The 22,713-nt window shown below is 55.4% G+C and overlaps 2 protein-coding genes across 19 annotated transcripts; one reads left to right on the top strand and one right to left on the bottom strand.

The window, feature by feature from the left end:
* Nucleotides 1-2,297: 2,297 nt before the first annotated feature.
* On the bottom strand, nt 2,298-3,390 carry RPRML (reprimo like). Its single transcript, XM_008996825.4, has one exon. The coding sequence runs from the start codon at nt 3,139-3,141 to the stop codon at nt 2,779-2,781; it is 363 nt and encodes a 120-aa protein (XP_008995073.1). The 5' UTR covers nt 3,142-3,390; the 3' UTR covers nt 2,298-2,778.
* On the top strand, nt 2,770-21,700 carry LOC103793141 (corticotropin-releasing factor receptor 1-like). Of its 18 annotated transcripts, none has more exons than XM_078373388.1 (13): nt 2,770-2,905; nt 4,266-4,327; nt 5,607-5,822; nt 7,832-7,917; nt 14,978-15,084; nt 15,853-15,973; nt 16,170-16,323; nt 16,641-16,701; nt 19,056-19,128; nt 19,377-19,462; nt 19,621-19,756; nt 19,913-19,954; nt 20,494-21,700. In XM_078373388.1, exons 6-13 carry the CDS (start codon nt 15,944-15,946, stop codon nt 20,632-20,634), a joined length of 723 nt encoding a protein of 240 aa, XP_078229514.1. In that variant the 5' UTR covers nt 2,770-2,905; nt 4,266-4,327; nt 5,607-5,822; nt 7,832-7,917; nt 14,978-15,084; nt 15,853-15,943; the 3' UTR covers nt 20,635-21,700. The 18 variants fall into 18 exon arrangements, with proteins under 18 accessions (XP_078229514.1, XP_078229513.1, XP_078229512.1 ...); XM_078373387.1 differs by having other exon boundaries at nt 5,447-5,822; XM_078373386.1 differs by having other exon boundaries at nt 4,170-4,327.
* The last annotated feature ends 1,013 nt before the right edge of the window (nt 21,701-22,713 follow it).

Here is a 22,713-nt window from a genome sequence, read left to right as displayed (position 1 = left end):
CAAGCAATTCTCCTGCTATTCTCCTGTCTTAGCTTCCCAAGTAGCTGCAATTACAGGTGCCTGCCACCACGCCTGGTTAACTTTTTTTTTTTTTTTTTTTTTAGTAGAGATGGGGTTTCACCATGCTGGCCAGGCTGGTCTTGAACTCCTGGCCTCAGGCGATCCTCCTGCCTCAGCCTCCCAAAGTGCTGGGATCACAGGTGTGTGCCACCACACCCAGCCACTGTCTGTTTTTAAAATAGAGGGAAAATCCTGCAAAGCTTGCTCACTAAGGCTTTCCTTTTCAGCAAATTCAAAACAGTTAACTTTCCTTTGACAAGGAGCTACAAAAGAAAGAAAGAAAAATCATATGTTTTTAAAAAAGAAATTTGGCTGGGCACGGTGGCTCACGCCTGTAATCCCAGCAATTTGGGAGGCCGAGACAAGTAGATCACCTGAGCTCAGGAGTTCAAGACCAGCCTGGCCAAGATGGCAAAACCTAGTCTCTACTAAAAATAATTTTTTAAAAATTAGCTGGGTGTAGTGGCAGGAACCTGTAATCCCAGCTACTCAGGAGGCAGAGGCAGGAGAATCACTTGAACCAGGGAGGCAGAGGTTACAGTGAGCCTAGATTACACCACTGCACTCCAGCCTGGGCAACAGAGCAAGACTCCATCTCAAAAAAAAAAAGAAAGAAAAAAGAAAATATAAATTTGACTCTTGACTCTTTCTGTTCTTGTCCCAATCACATTCAGTAGCAGACCCATTTTATTGGCGGAGAGTTCTCGTAGTGTTTGCAATAACTTGGCCAGGTGGAAAAGTGTGTAAGCCTGTGTTCTTTCTGAAACCATTCTCTAGTCATTCTCATTTTATGAGAATGCCTGTAGCTGTCAGCTGCATTCCCCAAGCCACTGGGGGCAGCTCAGCCTCCAGATGACTGTACCACCTACATGATGAAGCCACTTATCCAGGTTGCCTGAGTGACTGAAGGCTGCTGTCCCCAGATCAGGCTGGACTTCCTGCGAGTCACACCAAACCATCAACAGAACAGTTTCCACATGTGGGGTTTTGCCCCTAGAGACACTTTACAAAGAGTCTCAGTTCCTGGCCTCACTGGCCTGGCCTGGCCTGACTTCTCTCAGGTCTGAGACTGGGACAACCAGGGTGGGGAGATGGGGCACATCCTGGTCATGATGATTCTGACTGCACAGGAGCACTTGGGAGCCAGGACGACTCTGGATCCTTCATAGCCAGGGACCATCTGTGCCTTTTGAGATACCACCCCCAGCCCGTGCCAAGCCTCTCCCTAATGAAAATAGTGCCACAGACACGAGATGGCATTTCCTTTGCTTCTCTTAGCTAAAACCAACTAAGACTTCAGCCACCTTCCTCCTTGTTCTTCTTCACTTCCACCCACAGCAAAAGAGAGAAGAGAGAGAGACATCCAGAGCCTATCCCCAACCAAGTCTTCCAAGAACCATTTGAGTGGGGTTGGCACCAGGGCTAAGGTTGGGGTAGTGATATATAGGCCAGAAAGCCCAGTCTTTTCTTTTTCAGTGTCCCGAGGTCCCCCTGGCCCCACTTCCAGAAAGCAGAGCCGCCTTCTGCCTGTCCGTCAGGGAGTATCCAGTTCTTGCTGCCCCACACTGCTGCAGGAAGTTAGCACCTGCAGGAGACGCCGGTTCCTGGGCAGCTGGGGCATCCTGTAATGGGAGGATCCAAGTCCCCTGCAGGCTACTGCGCTTGGAGGCCATTTTCTCCATTTTATAATAAACATCCTGGGACTTCATCACCACAAAGCTGCCACCCCCGCCTCCCACCACCACCACTGGATGCAACGAGGGGGTTTCTTCCCAGCCTACTCATCCTGCCTGCTATAAGGGTAGAGACAAAGCAAGCTCTTAGAAGGGGCTTTTGGCTTTACAATGAGAATTTTAACTAGAGCTGTTTTTCCCCCTCTGCCAAATCGAATTCCTTGTTCCCTGATCTATTAATTTTCCTGTTTTCTCCATTTTGGACTCAGCTCACTGATTTTGTTTCATCTCATAGAAGGTTCAAATATCCAGTGATTTAATTAACCTCACCAGCTGTCTGGCTGTCCCAGAGGACCTGCCTTCTCTGCCATTGGCCTTAGAAAACGATTCCCTTTCCCTTTCCTCTCTCTGGCCTCTGCGTGGAGCCCCAGGATCCCTGACCTGCAGTCGGCTCCCCAGCCAGGCGTCCACGAAGGGGCTGGATGTCTCCCAAGGTGCTCAAAGTGTCCGCCAGAAGGGTACAGGCCCTCCACTCCCCCGACACACACACCCCACAGGCCCGGGTGGGAAGCTGCCCGAAGCCCTACAGCTGCAGTTTTATTACAAGATTTCTTTCCAAACGCAAAATCAGGCCAAGAAGCTCAGCGACTCTGACGCTTAACATCCTCACCCACTCTCCCTACACCCTGCTCCGAACCCACCCGCACCAATGTACACACAAAACTCCCACGCGAGCGACCGCAGCCCCAAATGGCATCCCTGTACCCACCCCCACCCTGGCCCGAATGTCTTAAAAACAACAAAAAAACCCTGGTAAGAACCCTCGCCCTCTACTCTCCCACCCCGCAACGGTGCAGCGTACAGAGGACCAAGCCGGCGTCCAAGTCCCTTCCAGTGCCCCAGCCGAGAGTCTCGCCGCGTCCCTGCCAGCACGCCCCAGGCACGTCGCTGCCCGCCGGGAGGCAGCGGCAGAGAGCGGGGCGAGGGTCCAGGTCTCCCGCGTCCTTCTTGCAGCCGCGCTGGCGAGGGCGGGCCCAGATGGCGCTCAGTACAGTCCCAGGATGGCGGCGCCCACGTCCTTGGAGGGCCGGCGCTCCTGCACCAGAAAGTTGATCATGCTCTCGGACTTGATGAGCAGGTTGCAGCCCAGGAAGAAGACGCCGAAGACCACGGTAAGCGACAGCACGCAGAGCACGGCGATCTGCGCCACGCGCGACACCCACAGACTGCGCTCGTCCGGCGCTAGCCCCGCTGGGACCCCGTCGCTGGTGGCCAGCGGTGCGCCCCCGGGGCAGCAGCCCAGCCACGTGCCCAGCCCGTGGCTGCGGTTCCCCAGGGCGGCCCCGGCGCCGCCGCCCACGCCGCCCACCTCCTCCAAGCCGCTGTGGTTCAGAAAGGTCGCGTTCATCGCCGCGCGGCGCCCGGAGTCTCGGCGCGCAGTCCCGTGCGCACTGGGCTGCTTGCCGGCTTCCGCGCTCTCGGGGAAGCTCCGGGCGCCTCCGACCCGCTCCTGCAGTACAGGGAGGGAACGAAGGCGGGAGGCTGCCCGCGCGATGGCACCTCTCGGGCAGCCTACCCCTGGGCACCGGGCGGGAAGCGGCCGCCAGGAGGAGCGAGCAACAGGCGGCGCGGGAGCTGGAGCCGGAGAACCGAGTGCGCATCGCGGTCGCCCGCCGGGTTCCTAACGCGCTCGGCCGCCCCTCCCCTAGCAACGGCCCGGCCCCGCCCCGCCGGTCCCCGCGGCGTCTCCCGAGGGCGGGAATCCCGCCGCGAGCGCAGCCTCCCCGGAGTCCTGGGCTGGAGGAGGTCGGGAGATCGGGCAGCCTCTGTCCTAGGGCCGGTGGAACTCCACCCGCTTCGGGCACCCGGTGTCCATTACGGGCTAGGAAACCTCCCCAAGGTGCCCATTCCAGGATTTGAAACCCTTAGCAGTGAAGTTATTCCGGAAGTCTGCCCTGACTCTCGTCTCTCGTTATTTAAGCCCTTGTAAACCTTGCTAGACCTCAGAGGAGTCGCCGGGACCCCTGGCGCTGCCCACCCCACCGGCCCCGGGTCTCCCGGCCGGTCCCGCCTCCCACCTTTCCCGTGGTGAAAGCTGTCGCGATGAGGCGGGCTCTCTGCCTCCTTCCCTACTCCCTCCCCTCAACTAGGTCCCATTTACTTTTCTTTAATTAAAAAACAAATTACTGGGTTTTTTTTTTTCCTTTCCTTTTTACACAAACGTAGTCATTGTAGACTGTTTAGAAAACATGAATTACCAAAATGAAAAAGTTCTAAAACCTTATAATCCTGCTTCGTAGAGAGTGTCGATGTCGGTGTTATCACCTGGGTATAAACTCCTCCCAGCCTTTTTCTATTTGTGCCTCTCTCCGGATAACAGAAATGGGGATATACTATTCCTGCTTACTGCCTCGTTAACCTTTCGTCACTTAACAGTGTAACTTTCCATAGCGATGGTCAGCTACAACTACAGCTCTGAAAAATTGGAGGGTTTATTAAACCCAGATTGCTTCCACCTCCCGCCCTCAACAGCTCCCACGTGATGTACAAACTACTGATCTACATCGTTTGTAGTGAAGGAACGGCATTTTAAGGTACGGACCACTGCAATTTATTTCACCAAGTTTTTCCTTGTATATCTAAGTTTTTCTTTCCTTCTTCCTCTTTCTCTTTTTTCTTCTCCCTTTCCTTTCTTCTTTCCCTCCTTCCTTCCTTCTCTTCCTTCCTTCCTTCCTTTTTCATCAGAAACAATATTACCATAAAGAGCCTTGTAACAAAGTATTTGTGCTGAAACTGTGATTTTTATTTAAATTATATTTTGAAAAATGGACCTCTAGAATCAAAAAGTATTTCCTACTAAATTGCTCTCCAGAAATGTACCAGTGAACAATCATGCCCTGTGAGAAGAGGGCTCCCCACAACATCGTTATTATTATTTTAAGACTTTGCCTGAGTGGGGAGTGGGGGCAGGAATTGTTTCTCACCACCCCTGCATGTGTGTGTTAATTTGCATGCTTTGATTGTGGCAGGAGAGTAAGGAAGGTACTTTGTTATTGCAATAATGCAGGCAAAAGATGCTGACTGGAGACTTGAATGCTGGTGGTGGCAGTGAAGTGGGAGACAAGGGGATGGAAAGGGCTTGGCAAATTGGAGTGAAGGGATTCAGGATGCCCAACACAAAGGCATTTCAGTGCCCCTGTCCCCTGTTGTGATTTGAATAGTCTCCTGAAGTTCATGTGTTGGAAACTGGATCCCCAATGCGGAGGTGTTGGGAGGTTGGGGCGTGATGCTGCCATTGTTTGGGATGGGTGGCGGGGGGAGGGGAAGGGGGACACCACCCTCATGAATAGATTAGTGTCATTATCTCAGGAGTGGATTCCTTATAAAAGGTTGAGTTCTGCCCCTTTTTCTCTTTCTCTCTCTCTTGCCTTTCTGGCATGTGATGTCTTCTGCCATGTTACAATGCAGAAAGAAAACCCTCACCCGATGCTGGCCACTTGATCTTGGACTGCCGAGTCCCCAGACTGTGAGAAATTAATTTCTCCTATTTATAAATTGCCCTCTTTATAACAAGTATCTTGTTATAGCAGCACAAAGCAGACTAAGACACCCATACCCATCCTGATACTCATTATTAGAACATTAAGCGTGTTTGTATATCCTGGTAAGCTATTACAATTCTTTTTATTTTATTTTATTTTATTTTGAGACAGGGTCTCACTCTGTTGCCCAGGCTGGAGTGCAGTGGTGCGATTACATCTCACTACAGCCTGATCACCTGGCTCAAGTGATCCTCCAACCTCAACTTTCTGAGTAGCTGAGACCACAGGCATGTGCCACCATATTTTTTTATTTTATTTTTTGTTGAGACAGGGTCTCACTATGTTGCCCAGGATGGTCTCAAACTTCTGGTCTCAGCCTCCCAAAGTGTGGGATTAGAGGCATGAGCCACCGTGCCCGGCAAAATGATCATTTTAAAGATGAAGAAACGGAGGCACACACATCGATGCCTATATACACACACTCCCCGGATTGGGAAACAGCCTGGTTCATGCTCCGCAGTCCTGGGAAAGCTGGCCTGGCACAAAGGTAGGCAGTTTTCTGGTCAGGAGTCTCCCTGCCCCGATCACCCCTCAGAGCCAGGACAGAACAGGGAGTCAGCAGGTGTCTGGCCTGAACATTCTGTCCTCTGCTTTGGCCCAATTGGATTTCTGTCAAGAAATGCTCAGTTATACCCTTTGCCCATCCTTGGCTTGAAACCAAGCCTAGGCTTTTGCTATACCCTGGACTTGGAGTCCGTATCTTGATTGCATCCAGCTGAAATCAGATGGCCTGACAGAAAGAAATGGGGTGGGGTGAATGAGGATGCGGAATGGGGGCCTGTTCACTCCAGCAAGTTGTGAGGAGGCTGATGTGATGGCTGACCTTTCCTTTATTAAGCACCTATTACATGCCCAGTACATTAAATATATTACCTTCCTGAGTTCTCACAGTAGCCTTTGCGTTTCTGCTGGACTGTCCCCTTGACATGAGGAAACAGTGGCACTGATCGTTTAATTGACTTACTCAAGATCACGCAGCTAGTTAAGCATCAAGAGCCAGAATCTCAGCCCAGATCTGTCCTGTTCCAAAGCCATGCTCTTCATTATTCCCATCCTCCTCTCTCCCCTCATCCCTGGGGGAGTCAAAGGGGAGGGACAAAGACGTCTTTGACCTGGGAGCAGGAAGGGATAGAGAGACCTTGGGCTTGTGGACATAAACAAAGACCTCCCAAATGAGAGCAAGCAATGGTTATTTATTCAGAGCTTGCTACAGTAAGGAAGTCAGCCACCATCACTTGCTTTTCATGGAGACTCAAAGGCAGGCAGAGGGGGAAGGCTTTGTAGTGGAAAAAGTGGAAGGCTTCAGGTACACCCAGGTGTGCGCTGTTGGTGCAGGAAGGCTACAGGTGGGCTAATTAGAAGAGGGGCATCCTAAGTAATTGGTTAGCAGAGCATATTTGGCTTTCTCCGGTTTGTCCTGCATTGGAAATGGGGACAAAATTAGGGAAGCTGTCAGTTACCATCCACTCCTGCCATTCGGGGCTGATTGCTGCAGGGTTGTTCCTTGACTTTCTGAGCTGTTGCTTCAGGTTTTGAGGCAGAGTTCTACTTTAATGTGTGGTCTGGCCATTGTCCATTTGCATATTTGGTCTCCCAGACCCATCCACATCAGGAGCAGGACCCCACCTGGCCTGGACCCAGCCAACCACTCCCCACTCAGTGCCTCCACCTTCTGAGGTTTCAGTTGGCCCTTCCTTTTATTTGTTTTTATTTATTTATTTGTTTGTTTGTTTGTTTTCGAGACAGGGTTTTGCTCTGTCACCCAGGCCAGAGTGCAGTGGCACAACCTTGGCTCACTGCAGCCTCCAGCTCTCAGGTTCAAGTGATTCTCCAGCCTCAGCCTCCAGAGTAGCTGGGATTACAGGCATCTAACACCATGCCCAGCTAATTTTTGTATTTTTAGTAGAGACGGGGTGTCACCATGTTGGCCAGTCTGGTCTTGAACTCCTGACCTCAGGTGATCCACCTGCCTTAGTCTCCCAAAGTGCTGGGATTACAGGTGTGAGCCACCGTGCCCAGCCTGCTAGCTGTTCTTGAGTCCACTGAGTTCTGCTTTTTCCCAGCTTTAATGAATGTCTGATTCTTCCTTTTTTGTGCAGTGTCAGCATTGTTTCAGTAATAAATACATTCTGAAATCTTAGAAAGAATTTTAGTCACAGGAAAAGAAAAACAATACTGCTTGTTTTATACTAATATTACAGTTGTGTGAGAGTCGGGAGGGAAGGGGGATATGAAGGGATGGGGAATGGGCAGGGAAACCAGCACTGTAAAGACCTGGACAATTAAGATGGCACATTTGGTTCAGGGAATGGGGAATTAAGTGTGGCAGGAATGCTTTTGAGAGACAGCCCCCACCCAGCAGGTGCCTGTGCTGGCCTAGATGGATGCAGAGACGGCTGGCCATCTACAGATCCCCCTATTCATCCATCTGGGCCAGGATGGTCAGACAGGGGCCCGGGCTGCTCCACCATCACTGCCTCTCTCTTCCTTTTCCAGACAATGGCTACTGGGAATGCCTGGCCAACGGCAGCTGGGCTGCCTGTGTGAATTAATCTGAGTGCCAGAAGATCCTCAATGAGGAGGTGAGGCTGAGCCAAGCGAGGCTGCCCTTATGGAGGGGGGTCCAGGGTCTCCACAGTTTTGTGCCTGCTACTTGGAGTCACGGAGCCAGAGGCTAATGTCAAGGCCCTGCCGTAGCAAAGCCGACTGGGGAGCTGGAGCCGTTAGCTTAGAAATGGCCCATGAGCCATTGAGAGCGAGCTGGGCTGGTGGGGCACTGGGCAGGCTCTGATGGCGATGAGATGGGTCCTTATTCCTTCCTTCCTTCCTTCTCCTCATGCTCATTGGGCAGCCGCTTGCACTGGGCATGGGACTGTCCTGGGGGTGGAAAGGGAGACCAGACTCGGTCACAGGAGTCCCACCCTTTCCCACCACTCGAGCCTGAGAGATGCTGGAACCCCAGGGGGCTGTATGGGAACCAGGGACAGGGTGTAGGTAGCAGTGCAGGTCAAAAAAGCCCTTGGAAACCCTTTTAAAATGTTAAATGTTTTTGAGTAGAAGTTGCTTACACAGAATTCAGAAGGTACAAATGGGAATACAGTGTCCCCTCCCACCCCGTCCCCAGCCACTGGATTCCCTGCCAGAGGCGACCGTTTTGCCAATTTCACTAATGTTCTTCCAGAGACATTCTCTGCATATACGGGTAATTATATATAGGTATTCTTTTTTGTTTTACCTGAATGTTGCATATTAGTCTACGCCTTGCTTTCTTCATATAATCATCTGTCTTGGAGATGGTTCCACATCAGTACATAAAGAGCATCTTCATTCTTTCTGCATTTGCATAATATCACAAAATATACCCTAATTTATTCTAACCAGTCTTTATTCCTAGTCTTCGGTTATTACAAATGGTGCAGCAATGAATAATCTTTGAAGGGTGACATTTGGCAGAGACACAAATATGTCTATCCTGGAGCTGCTGCTGCCCTCAGTCTCTCCCACTCCCTCTCCTTTCCCACCTGACGCTTTCTCCCTGGGTGCTGAGGAAGGCAGGGGTCAAAGGGCAGAAGGAAGGACACCCCAGGCTGTGTAAGGACCTGGATTTCTGAGTGTGGAAGAGACCCACCAACCTAGGCAGTCGCAAGAACCCATCACCTAAAGATCAGAGCTGGAAAGGACCTTGGAGACTCTCCCTCCCATCTTGAGGTTCCCAGACCTGCCTGGTTATATGAATTGCCCAGAGGCTGATCACTTGAGGTCAGGAGTTGGAGACCAGCCTGGCCAATATGGTGAAACCCCGTCTCTACTAAAAATACAAAATTAGCCGGGTGTGGTAGTGGGCGCCTATAATCCCAGTTATTCAAGAGGCTGAGGCAGGAGAATCGCTTGAACCTGGGAGGTGGAGGTTGTAGTGAGCCAAGATCATGCCACTGCACTCCAGCCTAGGCAACAGAGCAAGACTCCAACAAAAAAAAGAAAAAAATCGCCCAGAGCACTTGTCCAAATACAGGCTCCGGGGCCACACCCAACACCTAAAAAACACACTGTCCAGGGAGGACCTGGGAATCCGTGTCTTTAATGAGTGCTCCCAGGGAGCCTTCTGATGGGGCAGAAGCCAGAAACTCTAATCTAGTGCAACCCGTTCACATTACAGATGAGGAGACTGGGGACCAGAAAAGGGGAATGAGTAACACAACGTCATGTGGCCAGAGTGAGTCAGAGCCTGGAACCCTGGGCTTTGAAGCTCAGGCTCTGCTTTGCCCACTGCCAGGTATCTGGAGTGAAACAAAGTTAACGGAGGAAGAATCGCTTTCCTCCACCTGTAGCTCCCACCCTGGCCTGGCATGCTTTGGTTAGCCCCACCCCTGGCTTCCTGGCCTCAAGTCACTGAGCTAACTCGGGACTCTGCTGTCTCCTTCTAGAAGCTGCAGATAGGTCAGTGCCTAGCGTAAAAGAATGATGAGTTCTTCCCCGGTGCTGCTCTGGCAGGACGGGGGCTGCCTGGATCTCAGATCCCACAGGCCAGACCTTCGGGTGGCACTCAAGGCTGGGGTGGGTTGGTTGGGCTCCCTCATGATCTGACCTGAGCAGAGAAAGCCCCCAGCTTGCTAAGCCCCCGCACAGAGTCCACCTGGAAAGCCCTGGGATTGGGAGGAGGGCTCCTCTTGGACCGGGGGAAGGAATTGGGGTTCCAGGTTAGGAGACTTAGTTGGGCCAGAGGACATGGCCTTGGCTCGGGGGTGGGAGTGGGCAAGACCGTTCAGGGATGTGGGACCCATAGCCTGGCACGCAGTAGAGGACGTGGGGGGAAAGGAAAGCGAGTCAGTGCTGTCGGTGACTCAGGACCACACACCATGCCAGAAAGAGGCGGCTGGGAGGAGGCACAGCCAAGGCCCGAGGCCAGGCCGCCAGCCGCACAGTCTGTCACCGCTGGTCCCAGCCTCACTCCCAGCACTCCACCCTCCTGAGGATCAGGGTAGGATCTTCGTGGGTCACCTGTCTCTCTTGCTCTAATGTAAGCCCCTTCCTTTCAGTTGGCTAATGGAGACACTCAGCAGCCCCCATTTTCCCCAGCACCCTTCAGAGGCCCAAGGGCAGTAGGTTAGCCACCCTCAGCCTGCCCTGCAATGCCCACCCCTGCCAGGACAGGGGTCTCCCCCTCTCTCCAGCAGCAGGGTTAGGACAAGGAAGAGGGTGAGGAGCCCACTGTCATCAGCCCCTCTTTGCGTGGCAGTGAGAACAGCAGGGACCTTCAGGGTTGGGTTTCAATGGGAACCTGCTGTGTGACCTGAGCAGGCTACTTAACCTCACCAAGTTCCCTAATGTGGCAGCCAGGAATTCAGATCTCTGCCTCCTGGGGATGGGAGGGTGGTGTTGGCCTGTCTTGGCATATGGGGAACGTTCCATTCACCTGCCAGGCCCCATCCCTCCTCTCTCCTGTGAGGTCAGGGGAGGTCCTAGTGTATACTTGGGGGAGTGCCCACCCCCACCAGCCCACCCCTGCCTGGTTCTGCCACCTCTTTCCCCAGCAGCCTCTGCTAGCCTGGTGCCTAGCACGCTGGGTAATCAATTAATTTAATTAGTGAAAATGCCATCCCCTTCTGCCAGCCCCCAGACTCGCCAGACCCCTCCCGGAACTGCAGGGAAATGTATCCAATGACTTGAGTGGCAGCTTTCTCAGCTCTGGACCTGGATTAAGCCCTAATTAAGCTCCAGCGCCCTAGGGTATTGTAGATAATGGATTCACAGAAGTCTGCCTGTGACCTGGGACTTGCGAGGGCACCCCAAGGCCAGGTACCCCAGGAGATCTGCCCAAAGCTGGCACCACCAGGGACAGGCCCCCAAGTGGGGAGCCTGTTGCATGCATGGCTAGCCCGGGGATGGCACTGAGCCCCCAGCACCACCCTACATGCCCCCCACACCCGGTATCAACACCTTCTCCCTCCACTATGTTCTCTCCCTTCCCCACCATCCGACTCTTCCCCATCCCTGACACTTGCACACACACCATCCCCTTTCCCCACGCTCTGCTGAGCACAGGAGCCGGGGCTCAGGCACAGTCTGGGAGACCACACCTTGGTGAGACATGAAACGGATTCTGGGGTCTGGGTTTGTGGGCCAAGGTTCACTGCTCATCGTGTGGGGAGAGGCAAACCGTGAAGGTGCTTTTTCCTGAAACACAGCTCCGATTCTGTGGGCCTGGGGTAGGGCCTCTAGCCCACTCTCCTCACCATCACTGCCAGTGTCTCCGTGTGCAGTTGCTGGGCCAGGGCCCTTTGAGGATCAAGGGGCCAGAGTGAGTGCCTGCTGCGAGGCAAGAGGAGTTTCTCTGGAAGCCTCGGTGGAGAGGAGGTGCCAGAATGGAGGGAGCACCAGGGGGGAACTTGAAAGGGAGGTCTCATTGCTACTGTCCCAGCGAGGCATCAGGACGGGTCTGGCAATGCAGCACCTGGGACGAGGTGGTGTTCTGCAGAGAGTCCACGGCACTAATTGCTTACTCGATTCGGGTCACTGAGGGTACAGTGGAGTGGGCTCTGTCGAGTGCCATGCTGTGCCACCCTCCTCAGGGTGGGGTGCCTGCTGGTCTTAGGTCTCCAGACTGGACAGAGATGGAGTGCTGGTCAGGACCGCAGGGGTGGCTGTGTCCTGTGAACATCCCAGCTTCTTTGCTGTCATTGTGGCCATCGGTCGGGGTGTCACTGGCTGTCCCTGGGGGTGCTGCTGACTCTCCAGGCGTCACTGGCCACCTCTCAGGGTGTTCCTGGGAGTCTCTCAAGGCCTTGCTGTCTCTTTAGATAATGCTGGCCAGAGCTCTGGTTGTTACTGGAGATTTCTCAGTGTCACTGGCTTCTGTCTGGGTGTCACAGGATGTATGTCTCAGGGTATTGGCAGCCATCTATCAGGCTGTCTCTCCAGCTGTCTTCTCAGGCTGCTTCTCAGGTCGTGTCATGCTGATGTGGCCAATGAGAGACAGGGCTTGAACCCGGCCCAGGGAGTCCCACAGAGTCTTTATCCCCCAGGAGTGGTTTGGCCGATTCTCCCTCTCAGGCTCTGTGGAAAGAAGCCCTCGTGGGTGCCGTCCTCCCGACAGGAGGTCCCCTGAGGCTCCTGGGCCCTGAATGGAGCAAGACCACCCCAGAGAGTGCCTCTGCTTTCAATTCCTGCTTGTCCCTCAAGAAATGTCCCAGGGGGCTGGGTGCAGTGGCGCACACCTGTAATCCCCACACTTTGGGAGACAGAGGCAGGCAGATTGCCTGAGCTCAGGAGTGTGAGACCAGCCTGGGCAACATGATGAAACCCCATCTCTACCAAAAATACAAAAATTAAGCCAGGCGTGGTGGCGCATGCGTGTGATCCCAGCTACTAGGGAGGCTGAGGCAGGAGAATCACTTGAACTGAGGAGGCAGAGGCTGCAGTGAGCCAAGATCCCACCACTCCAGCCTGGGTGACAGAACAAGACTCCATCCCCCCCCCCCAAAAAAAAAAGAAATGTCCCAGGGAAACAGGGAAAAGAGGGATTTCAATGCCAGGCAGACCCAGGTTCTAGATACATGGCGTGGCCAAGTATTCAGCCTCTTCCAAGGGAAGAACGGGATGAGAGGGTCAGTCTCCAAGGGCAGCTGTGGGAAAGAAAAGCATTGGTGTCTGCTGAGCTCCTGGCACAGGGCTCAGCATACAGCAGGTGCTTAATAGATGACTCCTCCCCACTCCATCCCCAAGGGCCTGGCGTGGCCTGACTCAGGGGCAAGGCCAGGCCCTGGCAAGGGACAGTGAAGGGTCTCCCTGCATGCTGTGCTGGTCCCACCCAGCCTGGGCCTGTGAACAAGGCAGGGGTGTCGTGCCATGCTCGGCTCCACACATGCTGTCATTACCCAGGGGCTTCTCAGCATGGATTTGTGGGAAATTTAATAAAAGGATATTAAATACCAGCTCCAGACAGCCTGTGATATGTGCATATATTCCAGAGCCTCTGGATTGGGGCCTCTGCCACCAGGTGCTTAGCGATCGTCCCCCCTTACATGGGTGGGTGATGGGTACCCTCCCCTCGCTTCCCCTCTCTGTCTCTCTCTCTCCTGCCTTCGTTCACACCTCCCTGGATCCCAGCTCTTTGGAGGCTGGAGTTGCTAATGTGATTTCCTGCCATGTTCCAGCAAGCCTGCCTGGAAACCAGCTCGAAGAACAGTTTCTATAGGAGCCTCTGGAGCTGAGAGGTCCCCCAGTGAAGATGCCCCTTCAGAAGGGCCTTGGCTCCTCCTGGGATGCCTGGTAGATAGGGCTGGACTTGGTCTCTGGTTTCGTGGGTTCTCTAATTCTGACAGGAAGGCCCGTGAAGGGCCAGGAGCTCCTTGTGGCTCTGATAGGATGATGAGGGCCGTTGTGAGCTCACCGCTTCTCGGCACTTGCACGTTACCCATTTCTGTGCCTCGTCATCTGTCAGCCCCACCCCAGAGCCCGGAAATGGGGAGGAAGGGAGGTGCTGCCAGGGACCCCTCCCTTCTCAAAGCCACCTGCTTTCCAACACCCGTCCCTCCTTCCTTCACTCACACACTGCGTTGGAGGTCTACTGCGTGTCAAGCTCTGAGTTTCCAGGCCCTGCTTGCTTCTTGGGACCTGTAAGAGTGTGGGTGAGGGCTTTGCTCTTGGGCAGGGGTCTGCAGGGAGCTGGGCATGGGGACTGGCCAGTCCCATGTGATGGGCCGGGGACCTGTTTCAGCCTTCGCATCTTGCCAGTTGGCACATGCAGGCAGGAGGTGATTTTGATGTTGCTTGGCCTCCAGTGCATCTGCATAACCTCTGTGCTGTTCACCCACAAAATAAAGCCCAGACGCCCTTCCCGCTCCCAACGGGGTTGCCCTGGCAGTTTAAGACGATAACAGATGTGAAAATCCTCTGTTAAGTGGGAAGGCTTCATCACTTTTGGAACTTAAGATTGCTGGAAAGAGGAGGGCAGTGACCTCCACCGGTATATTTAATTCATTGAGAAATAAACCGAGGAATGTGTTCCAGACCCGGGAGAGGATCCGGCTCACTCTGCACAGATCCCGCTGGGCCAGGGATGGGGAAGGCCCTGGGAAGTGAGTAATGGAGCCTAAAGATACTTTTCTGTGGTTTCTGCTGATTTCCCCTTGTGGCTCGCAGGAGCAGGCTGTGTAGCAGCAGGAGGGTTTTAGGGGCGCCAAGAAGATGGTGACTCGGTTCAGAAATGGGTGGAGAAGAGAAATCCCGGAATGACGTGTCTGCAGCTGAGAGGTCCACCTGATGTTCCAATCAGGCAGAAGCATGGGCAGATGCGGGTGTGAGGGCGCCACTGTGAGCCGGCCACACGCACTCGTGCACGTGGAGGGGAGTCTGTGTGGAGTAGGGAATCCTGCGTGATGTGGAGGTTCAGTTCGACACAACACGCGGTAGTGAACAGAGCACGGGATTCAGGGACAGACAGATGTCAAACTGGATGGCTTTGCTCTGATGTGAAGCCTGACCAGCAGCAGGTGCTCGGGAAGTGGGGGGTGGCCCTTGAGATCATGACCCGCTCCATCCCAGCCACCCCCAGGCGATGTCCTCACACAGTGGCTCACATCCAGTGGGCACAAGGGCTGAGCTGTGCAGAAGCCTCACCTCTGCCCCTCTCTCCTGCTGCAGAAAAAGAGCAAGGTGCACTACCATGTTGCAGTCATCATCAACTACCTGGGCCACTGTATCTCCCTGGTGGCCCTCCTGGTGGCCTTTGTCCTCTTTCTGCGGCTCAGGTGAGAAGACCCCAGCCGTGCCTCCTCCTGTCCCCAGGCCCTAGAGCAGGGGCAGGGTGGAGAAGTGAGAGACAGGAGCAGCTCTGGGTTGGGGTGGGGTTGCTGGGAGGGGGTGCAGGGGCTGGCTTATCCAGGAGGCTCAGGTCTCTGGGAACGTCTGGCAGAGCCGCTCTTCCCCCTCCCCAGTAGCTGCTAGAATGGTGGGGAGGGACAAAGTTTGTCTTGTGTCACCCACACCCAGGCTGGGCTGCTCCCACTGGGGTGACCAGGCTGATGGAGCCCTAGAGGTGGAGGCTTCATGGAGTGGTGCCCCCTTTTCAGGTTCAAAGGTGCCTGGGCCCCAGCGCTACTGCCAAGGATGCAGGTGGCAGAGCTAGGGATGGGGACAGGTGGGATCGGGAGCCGAGCATCAGGGCTGGAGGCTGGGAGCAGGGCTAACCCCTGTGACTGTCCATCCTGGAATGGCAGGGAGTGGAAGGCACCACCAGGGGAAGCAGGCATCCCCAGGAAGCCAGCTGCCCCGGTCAATGGAGCACAGGCTGCATTGCCAGGCTCTGCGTGGGGCTTATATCTGGGTGGGCTGCAAGCAGGAAGGGCTCCATGGGGCATCAGGAGAGCCTTGCTGCCACCTCCCTGTGTTACTTGGCTAGTTGGCCTCACCCCATGCCTCAGTTTCCTCATGTACACTTCTGGGTGGGGGCTTTGCGGACAGCCTGCCCCTCATCCTCTCTCCTGTCACTCCGTCACCTGCCCGTCCTGCTGTGCCAGGAGCATCCGGTGCCTGAGAAACATCATCCACTGGAACCTCATCTCCGCCTTCATCCTGCGCAATGCCACCTGGTTCGTGGTCCAGCTCACCATGAGCCCTGAGGTCCAGCAGAGCAACGTGGTATGTCCCGGCGGGGACGTGGGGAGCAGGCTGGGCCAAGCCCAGGTCAGAGGTGGGCCTGCCCTGCAGAGGAGGGGCCCACAGAACAGGAGTAGGACCCCAGGGTGTGCCCCGTCCTGCCCAGGGGAGGCCCAGGCCCAGGGCTTGGTGCCGCCCCTGCCCCCATCATCATCTCCAGTTGGGGGTGGGGTGGCAGGCCTGGTGTAGGTTGGTCACAGCTGCCTACAACTACTTCCACGTGACCAACTTCTTCTGGATGTTTGGTGAGGGCTGCTACCTGCACACAGCCGTCGTGCTCACCTACTCCACCGAGTGGCTGCGAAAGTGGGTGTTCATCTGCATCGGCTGGGGTGAGCTGCGCAGTACCCCACCCCCCGGAGGCTTGGGCAGTGGTGGCCACCGGGCTGCCCTCCCTCGCCCAGACTCAGGCCAGCGGGGTGGGGGGCTTGAGGGATAGAGGCCTTGTTGGGGCAATGGGGTACGCATCATAGCCCTCTGCTCCTCTTGGGGGTGGTGGGCAGTAGGAGCACCTTGAAGGAGGCCTGTGAGTTTGAGATCCACCCCGGGTAGCCCCAGGGCCCCTGGAGCCTGGGCTGCACTGGGGTTCTCCAGGCCTGCGCCTCTCAGCCCCCGATGAGGGCTCTGTGACAGCCCATCTCTCCCCCAGGTGTGCCCTTCCCCATCATTGTGGCCTGGGCCATTGGGAAGCTGTACTACAACAATGAGAAGTAAGTCACCTCCTTTCACTCCCTGACCCCAAGGTTTAGGCTCCCAGCCCAGCTTGGTGACAGTCTCCAAGGGCCTTGGGCCATGCCGCCTTTCCTGTCAGGACCATGGTTTTCTGCATCTATAAAGGGAGGGATTTGGGGGCTGGACTCAATCGGAGGGTCCCTGCCTGTGCTCTGCCTAGGTGGGGCTGGACAAGCAGGACCCAGCCTCCTCTGTCTGCTTCGCAGGAAGCAGCCTGGAGCCAGACTGCCCAGGTTCAGAATCATGGTTCCATCATTAAATAGCTGTGTGACCTTGCACTGATTGCTGCAGTGTGCCTCAGTTTCCTCATCTGTAAAATGGATGTGCTATTGCCTCAAAGGGCTATTGTGGGGTGATGAGTTAATCTGTATTAAGCATTTAGAATAGTTCCTGGCACATAGAGCAAATGCTGTATAAACGTGTTATATTTATATTAAGATGTCTTAATAAAAGATGCTGCGAATTTAATAGAAATGGACCCACATGATCTCAGAGGCTCCTTCCAGCTCTGAAGTTCTTTGGTTCCTTATGAAACAGACTCAGCTGTTTTCAATCGTGCCTGAAAAGCTGATTTCTGCTGCAATGGTTCTCAATCTTGCTCACATTAAAATCGCCTGGGATGCTTCAAAAAGTACCAGTGCCCACGTTCCGCCCCCAGAGAGTTGGGTGTAATTGGTCTGGGGTGTGGCCTGGCACCCAGAGTTCGTTAAAACTGCCCAGGTGATTCTAATGTGCAGCTAAAATTGAAAACCACTGAGAGAGGGGGGCAGAAAAGGTGGACATGGATGGCAGTGGAGCCCCAGGATGTTCTTTGCCAAACAAAGTGTTCCCAGGAACCTGTCTGACCTGGAGTCCAAGTGCCCTCCATCACAGTGACAAGCCCTCTCCTCCCCCATGGAGGGAACGGGGCCTGCACAGCTTCACTGGGCTGGATGAGGAGCCTGGAACATTATCTTGCATCCTTTTGAGGGTGACTCCCTCCTGACTCAGGCCCGGCTGGCTCTCACTGCATTTGCACAGCCAGAAAGGTGGGGGCCCAGCCTGGATGGGAGGCCTGGGTCCCAGAGCAGGAGCACTGTAAATCCTGAGTGGTGGTGCCTGCAGATGTGTGCGTGTGAGTACAGGAGGTGGTGGGGAAACTGGTTTCAAAAAATGCTTGGGGCCGGGTAAGGTGGTTCACGCCTATAATCCCAACAGTTTTGGAGGCCAAGTGGCCAGATCACTTGAGGTCAGGAGTTCCAGACCTGCCTGGCCAACATGGTGAAACCCACATCTACTTAAAAAAATACACAAATTAGCAGGGTATGCTGTTGCATGCCTTTAGTCCCAGCTACTCAGGAGGCTGAGGCAGGAGAATCTCTTGAACTCAGGAGGCAGAGGTTGCAGTGAGCTGAGACTGCACCACTACACTCCAGCTTGGGCAACAGAGTGAGACTGCACAAATCTCAAAAAACAAAGCAAAACAAAAACTGTTTGAGCTAAAGGAGAAAGGGGGTCTGAGCGGCTCTGAAGCCCCACCTGGTGGTGAGAATTCAACACTGCAACAGAGAGGATCTGGGTGTGAGAAAGCAGAAAAACCTTGCCGGCCAGAGGTCCAAGGACTGGACTGGCCCTCAGAAGTTGTGTTTGGCTGGCATGGTGTTTTCTGAAAACTTCATTTTGTAGCCAATCTTTAAAAAGTCCCAAGGTTTTATATACATATCTCAATTTCTGGCTTATGAGATCTAGCCACTGGGGGTTCCTACCCATGAGGACTTACGGGCTTCCAGTTTGTCTGGTCCCCAGGCCTCCCTGGAACTTGCTGGAGGGACGCTCGGGAAAAAGCAAAGCGATTACCTCCTGCAGCAGGTGGGACCTGTGCACGTGATCCTCTCAAGGTCGTTTAGTCCGCGATTAGACAGATTCAGGCCGAGATTGTGAACTGCTGGGTGCCCACTGGGTGACGGGTGTGGTGCCACTCCCACCAGCAGCCCCCCAGAGGCCATGCTGGGCCTCAGCCACAACTAGGGGACTGTGAGGGGGAGCTGAAGACGCAGGCTGTGTTGGGCCGATAACCATTCCGGCCACTCAGTCTTTCCCACTGTCCCCCTTCTGCCCCAGTGCTTGCTTCCAACTTTGCATGTCATTGCAGAGGATGCTGTCCATTCTGCAGATGGGACAACTGAGGCACAGCAGTGGAATCAAGTGACTTGACCTTCTCCCAGGGTTGGAATTGGGGCGTCTATCTCCTGGCCTCCAGCCCCAGTCCTGTCCTGGCCAAGCTATGTGCCTCCCCATGCCACTGAGGTGGACGCAAATGACCCCTCCTCCCTTTTCCTCTGTGGCCTTCTAGGTGCTGGTTTGGCAAAAGGCCTGGGGTGTACACCAACTACATCTACCAGGGCCCCATGATCTTGGTCCTGCTGGTAAGAACCTGGGTAGGGGTGGGAAACAGAGCCCAGTGGAGAGGGGCAATCAGTGCTGTGAACCAAAAAGACCCCTCTGCCTAGAGGTGGGGGCCACACAAACAGGGGGCATGGGCCAGGGATGTGCAGGTGCTCTTGAGCTCCCTCTTGAGGAGGAGGGAGAACAGTAGGAGCACTGAGGCAAGAGTTGAGAAGGCTGCATTCCAGCCTCTTGCACACTCCGGCCTGCTGGTGTGCTCAAATTGCAGATCAATTTCATATTCCTTTTCAACATCGTCCGCATCCTCATGACCAAGCTCCGGGCGTCCACCACATCTGAGACCATTCAGTACAGGTAACTGGGTACCGCCTCCCACAGGCCTGGCAGTCCTTCCTGATAAAACCCTGCTCCCCATGCCTCTCACATGCCAGAGACTTGCCACTCCCTCCCCCGACCCGGCTCTGTCCTGGGGTGGGCTGTGACTCTGAGCCTCCCCACCTGCCCCACCCCAGGAAGGCTGTGAAGGCCACTCTGGTGCTGCTGCCCCTCCTGGGCATCACTTACATGCTGTTCTTCGTCAATCCCGGGGAGGATGAGGTATCCCGGGTCGTCTTCATCTACTTCAACTCATTCCTGGAGTCCTTCCAGGTACAGCCCTGGAGGGCCACATTGGTGCCTCCTTGGGTGGGGATTCTCCCAAGCAGAGGCCTGGAGGGCAGGAGGCCAGGGAGAAGCAAGGGGTAGCCTAGAGGCTGGGTGGGCGACACCTGCAGCCAGGTTTGACGCCTCCTCTCTCCTCCCCAGGGCTTCTTCGTGTCTGTGTTCTACTGTTTCCTCAACAGTGAGGTGAGGACCACGGGACCTGCCTCGGGGCTCAGGGTGGCAAAGCCTGTTGGGGCCAGAGATTATCTAGAGCCTTCTCCTCCCCTTCCAGGGCTGGCTCTCTCTTCCCTGCTCCTCCTAGGGTGATGCTGCTGGGAGCCCCAGGCCGATCCCCCCTCCACCTGTCCACTCCCACAAGACAGCCCCTTCTTTGCTCTCAGAGGCAGCTGGCACCAGGCCAGAAGCCAGGGCTCCAGTCTCCTTGATGAGCCTGTGAGAACCAGGAAAGGAGGAGCCCTGGGCAGGGGATGCGTGTGGGTTGAGGGTAGGGAGCTTTCAGGGCAAAGGGCATACGGTGCCGTCGTGTAAGTTGGAAAAGGATGTCCCTTCCCCAGTGCACTTTAGAAACCTGTTCTGACAAACGTGCAAAGCAGCCGTGTTAAGGGTGTGAGTGTTGCTACCTCCGTGTGCTCAGCTCACCTGCACAGCTGCCTGTGGCAGCCCAGAGGAGGGAGGGGGTCCTGAGCCCCAGGCTAATGTTGTGTTCTTCCCTGTGCCTGCAGGTCCGCTCTGCCATCCGGAAGAGGTGGCACCGGTGGCAGGACAAGCACTCAATCCGCGCCCGGGTGGCCCGAGCCATGTCCATCCCCACCTCCCCCACCCGTGTCAGCTTTCACAGCATCAAGCAGTCCACGGCAGTCTGAGCTGGCAGGCCGCAGAGCAGCCCCCCAAGAGCTGTGGCTGGGAGCATGACGGCCAGGCTCCTGGACCACCCTGTCTGTGGAGGCGACCTGTTAAATCTCATGCCCACTCCCCCAGGAGTAGCTGGCACTGACAGCCTGGGGGTTCCACTCTCCCCTGCAGCTGTGCAGTACCTCTAGCTCATGAGTGGAAAGTCATCTACAGGACTGGGCCAGGCCCAGGGCCTCTGGCTTCCCTGCCCGATCCTCCCTGGAGAAGGGACATGGGAATGAATTGACACGTGGCGCTGGACACCCACAGCAGCACACATGTCCCTCCAAGGCTGTCTTCTCCCAGAGCACAAGAAGGCCAGCCTACTGGGGCCTGGGGCTGACCTCGGCATCTGTGGGGAGGCTGTTCGCTGCCCCAGGGCCTCATGGGCAACTCGTGACAGCCTCTGACTCACCATGATGATGCCTCTGAACCTCGGCGATGCCTTCTGACACCACTGGGAACCAAGGGCCCTTGCTCAGGAGTCCTGGAGACAGAAGTCAGGTGTCATCATCAGACATGGGGCCGCAGCACTAGAGTCACCCTCCAGGCCTCCAGAACCTCACTGGCACTGTGGCACTGCCACCAGCAATGCCCTGCCTTGCTGCCTTCACCCTGAACATTAACTACCCTGCAGGCCAGGCCAGCTTCCCCTTACATCGTCCTCACCCCACAACCATCACCTCCTGCCCCCGGGTTTCCTCTTTTGTGAGAAGATGGGGGCTGAAGGGGTCAGAGTGGCCTGTGAGCAAGAGCCAGGCACGTCTGAGCCCCGGCATCTGTGCCAGAGCTTGTGGCCCCGGATGGCCTCTGGGGCAGGACCACTAGCTAAGCAAGCGAGGAGAAGGCCCTTGCCCAAGTGGCTCTTGGGACAGCGTGCTGCTTATACTCCAGGTGTGACCAGCCCAGCCCCCACTGAGCTGCCCATGTCTGGAGGGACTGGACAGCCAGAGCAGGGTTTGGGGGACACTAGAAGATGAGGGTGTCAGCTGTGAGGTGGGTGGCTGGTATAAATAATATTTATCTTTTCAACCAGCATTTGTGAAGCCTGGACTCCACAGGGAGCTGGATGGAGAGGGTGTGTCACAGAAGTGGGGCCATTTCCCAGATTCCAGGGGCTGGTGTGTTGCTGGGAAACCTGCCCCCTCTAACCCCAGCAAGGATGGTGCCAGGAGAGCCCCTGAAGGCTGGGAGAAGGGTGAGGGCAGGAGGGAGCTCTTTGAGGAGCAGGTGGCTCTGGCCAGGGCCCCCTTAGTTAGGGACAGCTCACTGTGAGGAGGTGAATTGGAGGGAGAGTAGGACCAAGGTTAGGGATGCAGAGGAGGGACAGCATGGCTGAGGGGAAGGAACAGCTGGAACAAAGGACACGAGTGTGTCCCAGCCCCAGGCAGGAGCTGAGCTGAGAAGCGGGAAGTGGAGTTAGGAAGCTGGGCGCTGGACAGGACATGACCGTAGCTGTCTCCACTTGCTCCCCGCAAGAGGCCATCCCTGAGACCCTGATCTTTCTTGTGTGAACTTGAGGGAAGGGGAGTACAGGGAAGGTGACAGGGAGTGAAGCCAGGCAAGGAAGGCAGGGGAAAGGTGGGGGCTGAAGGGAGACACAGTGGCCTGTGAGCAAGAGCCAGGTATGCCCCAGCCCCTGCCAGTGCTGCTCTGAGGTGGGTGGCACATTCCCCTGGGCTGCCCGCTTCAGTGCCCCCAACTCGGGCAGAGCTTGCAGCCCTGAGTGACCTCTGGGACAGGACTGACACTCCAGCACTGTTGTGGGCGCCTGGAGCTCCCTTCTGCTGGGGAAGCCCTTCTTCATCCCAGCCGAGGGGACAAGGGAGCTGGGGTGTTTATCCACCCCCTCCCATCAGCCACAGGTTGAGGGCTGCTCCCAGGGGAGCATTCCCACATCTACACGGCCACAGAGAGTTCCAGGCACTGCAGTGTGTGCTGTAACGGAGGGGTAGGGGGTGTGGGTGGGACACAGGAATACTAACCAGGGAGGAGGGTCCCATGGGTGGGGGGCATGTATGCACACGTGCACCCAGGCACACATAAGAGCT

This window comes from Callithrix jacchus, chromosome 5 (genome assembly GCF_049354715.1).
Source record: "Callithrix jacchus isolate 240 chromosome 5, calJac240_pri, whole genome shotgun sequence".
Lineage (NCBI taxonomy): Eukaryota > Metazoa > Chordata > Mammalia > Primates > Cebidae > Callithrix > Callithrix jacchus.
Note: the sequence above shows the minus strand (reverse complement) of the source record. Positions and strands in the feature narration are given on the sequence as shown.